The 3,545-nt window shown below is 39.9% G+C and overlaps 1 protein-coding gene across 1 annotated transcript in view; it reads left to right on the forward strand.

Moving 5' to 3' along the window:
* Positions 1 to 468: 468 nt before the first annotated feature.
* Smp_155480 (putative heat shock protein 70 (hsp70)-interacting protein) overlaps positions 469 to 3,545 on the forward strand; it is a gene marked incomplete at both ends in the record, with an annotated part of 17,632 nt that continues 14,555 nt past the window's right edge. The window contains one exon of the mRNA XM_018789313.1: positions 469 to 688. Within this exon, the coding sequence (XP_018654769.1) occupies positions 469 to 688 (220 nt within the window). The remainder of the gene's footprint in view (positions 689 to 3,545) is intronic.

The following is a 3,545-nucleotide window of genomic DNA, read 5'->3' on the forward strand; positions in this document are numbered from 1 at the left end:
AACATGACATATCTACAATTTTGAGATTATACCTATTGTTATAGTAGCAAAAATAAATGTAATAATACCTAATCGAACCATGCGTCTACGATCGATGCTCGGTGGCTAAAAGGGGTACTTGGAACAGATGGTGAACCCACTGCGAAACTCCAGCTATGACCGGTACACAGCACTGGGAAACAGAGGAAAAGTAACGGTACGGAAAGTTTGGAAATCTTACAAACAGTCCTGGCTCATAAACTTCAGTCTGACTGCAAGTATTTGGGTCGCTTTACGTCTCAAACGAAAACCATTATTAGTCATAGGATTTACGTCAATACAAAAATTTGGGCAGAAACCTCCGTTAACCTTAAAATCATCGAAGCTGTTAATAGGCATTTTGACAAGCAGCCAAATTATATGCAAGGTCAAAGGTCAAACCGATGTCGCAACAGCGACAACGGTGGAGAGCACTTTACAGGTAGTACCATGGCTTTTACTCAGAAGCCAATGAAAGTTACGTCCAGCAAGTCACGTGGATGTGATGATTTACTCATTAGTATTATAGAAATGTCCCAAAGTATTTTAGTTCAACAAAACGACCTATTTCAGCATCGCTTAGACTCCAAGCAGTTAGCAAAGCAATGGAATCAACAGTCCTCTCTCCAATCACCGAAAAGAGATACAGAAAGAGTTATCGCTGCTACAGGTTAGTCGGTCTGTTTACAGCCCTCTCAAAAGTGCTAAATGGCCAAAACAGAGATAGAATAAGGAATTCTATAAATCCTCACAAACCCTTTCATGAGATGCAACACGGCTTCTGGAAAAGTTGGTAAACTGTCCCTAAATTCACCAATGAGACCTGTGAATTTCAATAATTTAGTTCTTCTGTACATGCGTGATATTCAAGTGTGTAGAAGTGTCAGATGTGAAGATAATTCATATGAGCTCCAAAGAGAACAAACAATATTAGAAGAATAGGCGGACAAGAGTAGTTGAGCTCTCAACTTACAAAAGTTTCACCTGAAGTGGTGTTTAGCTACAGAGATGATTCGGATTCGCTGTCTCCTCTATGTTACTCGCCTCCTCCGAAACTGAGTGGAGTGCGAGTTATGAAAGCCGTTAACAGATAGCTCAGACGTGACAAATAACAGAGAGATGGAGCCAAATCCTGCTCAACTCTTCACCAGTTCGGAGGTAAATAGGTATGTCGACTTGTCATTTCTGCCTGAAAACATTTAGGCCTTGCATTTCCCGACATCAAAAACATTAGCATTTTTTCACCGCTCTTCCAGAATGCGATAAGAAGCTCTCGTCTCAAGTGCAGAGAAGCGTCGCGAAGTGTGTAACGGGATTAACATGAAAAGCATGTTAAGACTGACTTCCTAATCTAAGAAAGTTCTCAATTAATTGAAGAAATACATATAAGGCAAACGAATTGCAACTGGAAGAATGCGCCAAAAATTTTTCCAAAGTGTTTTGTTGAACTGCGTCGTTGTTTCATCGTTCTCTTTTCTTAATAAGGATTTTTAATTTTGCTCATGGCTCTCGTGACTGCATTTTATGTTCATCAATCTTCTTTGTCTCTACTTTGTCTACAGATTTACCTTTATTACACTTATTTTACTGTCGCGTGTTGCCGGGTCACTGGCAAAATTTGAGTTTTCGACTAAGCTCAAGGTTACAGCGTGGCCCATTTGATTATTACTGATTCTTAACTACCTCCTGAGAACAGTTACTGGAATCTTTTCAAGTAGATGTTTGATCCCATCCTGTTGGTAATGCTGGTGTTGATTCTCATGTACCGAATACTTGTTTATTAACCATCCCTTTTGCTGTTGAGCGCGTTATTTTTTGCTAGAGAAAGCCTTATCTGCATAGCACAGGCTGTGCCGTCTAAGATAATTTGTACTTTTGATATACTTTGTTTGCTTTTAAACTAGAACAGTTTCAAATGAGCACTGAGATTGTGTTTTGATACAATTTAATACCGGTCACTTAGAAGCTCTTCGTACTCTACACAGGAGAACGTGGTTCGGTCTAATAAAATAAACTTCGATTCGTCGGCTCAGAATTCAGACCAAATACTGGAGCTTCGGTCGTTACAATAATACTGGTTTACAACATAATAACCTCTCCTAGAATAAAAACATGCTACCCGAATCTTGATATCGCACTACATAAGACAACCATCAACAACTTGAACATCACGTTGCTGACGCATAAGTACGACCGCACTTTTACTATTAAAAGGCTCCCTTGTAATAAGGATGAGTGTTCTCCTAGCAGATGTGACGATATCCCCACCAGAGAGTAGCTTCAAAAGGGGACTTGATAACCATGTAATCATCAATGGCCTTCCGTCGTCTGCCAAAAAACTGCCGACGTATCGTATCACTGGTAAAGACATCGTGGATAAATAGTGCTTATGAAAAGCATCGCGCAAAATCCATTCTACTAAGGTGATCCCGGAACCAAGGAAAAAAGTCGAAAGTCAAGGATGATTGAATTTGAAGATGTATTTGTTGATGGTCGATTTGCATGCAAGCAGGGCCGATTGATTGTCGTGAGAAATTAACAGCGCGATTTATCTGTTATATCCCGAAGAGAATTATGAGTGGTAACTTTTGAGGACTATTTATGGAGCAATACTATGTGTATATTTTGTTGTATAATTATAAATTAACTGAACTATTCATACCCATATCCCTCTTATTATAAGCTTTGTTATGACCCACGAACTATTACTATACGGTTTACCATTCTTGAGTTATCCCCAGTCTATTAGGGTAGAAACTCTACAACCATGAACTCGTTGTAGCATTTTAAAAACAAACTCTTGAAATTGAAGTCTTCAGATTACCTGAAGGTGATGAAATTATTCGTGTGTTTTTGTCCGTACACGTTTCCATTATCATAAGTGAATAACGAGGTCTTCGATGACAAAATTTGCAATGACAAACATTATCTACAAAATAAACTGTTCCAATTGTGAAAAACACTACATTGGACAAAGTGGACGCGCCCTTCATCTTCTCCTGCACAAACATCAATAAGCCGTCGAATGCCGTTTCAACAGACTAAGTTGTATCGCGTAAACATGATCAGCGATCAACAATACAGAACTTTTTATGATTTTATTTTATTTAAACACTTAAATATTAGTACGAAGGGGCACCGACTACATATGCGCCGCACAAATCAAATGAGATTTGTGTGAGGGCTATGATACTGCACGGGTGCCTAGACTGAAGCAGGTGGTTTTCTTACGAGACCACAACCGGAGCCTTTGACCTAAAGATCTGATCCACAAGGCAGTGAAGCTTCGTAAGGAGATGCAGTCCATTGTAGCCGGTGACCAACGACGATTGGTTCATACGCCATTTGTTCCCTCAGGATACTGAAAGCAATGTGCATCACTGGTTTGAAATGAGTGTTTTCCAATTCTGCTAGGTGGACTCGCCGTGTCCACCAACCTGGGTGAAGTACCGGGCATTCGCTTTTCGTCCTCTCAATTTCGTAAACAATACCGGTGTCACGAGAAGGCAGTGAGTAGGACTTCATTG

The sequence above is a fragment of the Schistosoma mansoni genome, chromosome W, assembly GCF_000237925.1.
Source record: "Schistosoma mansoni strain Puerto Rico chromosome W, complete genome".
Lineage (NCBI taxonomy): Eukaryota > Metazoa > Platyhelminthes > Trematoda > Strigeidida > Schistosomatidae > Schistosoma > Schistosoma mansoni.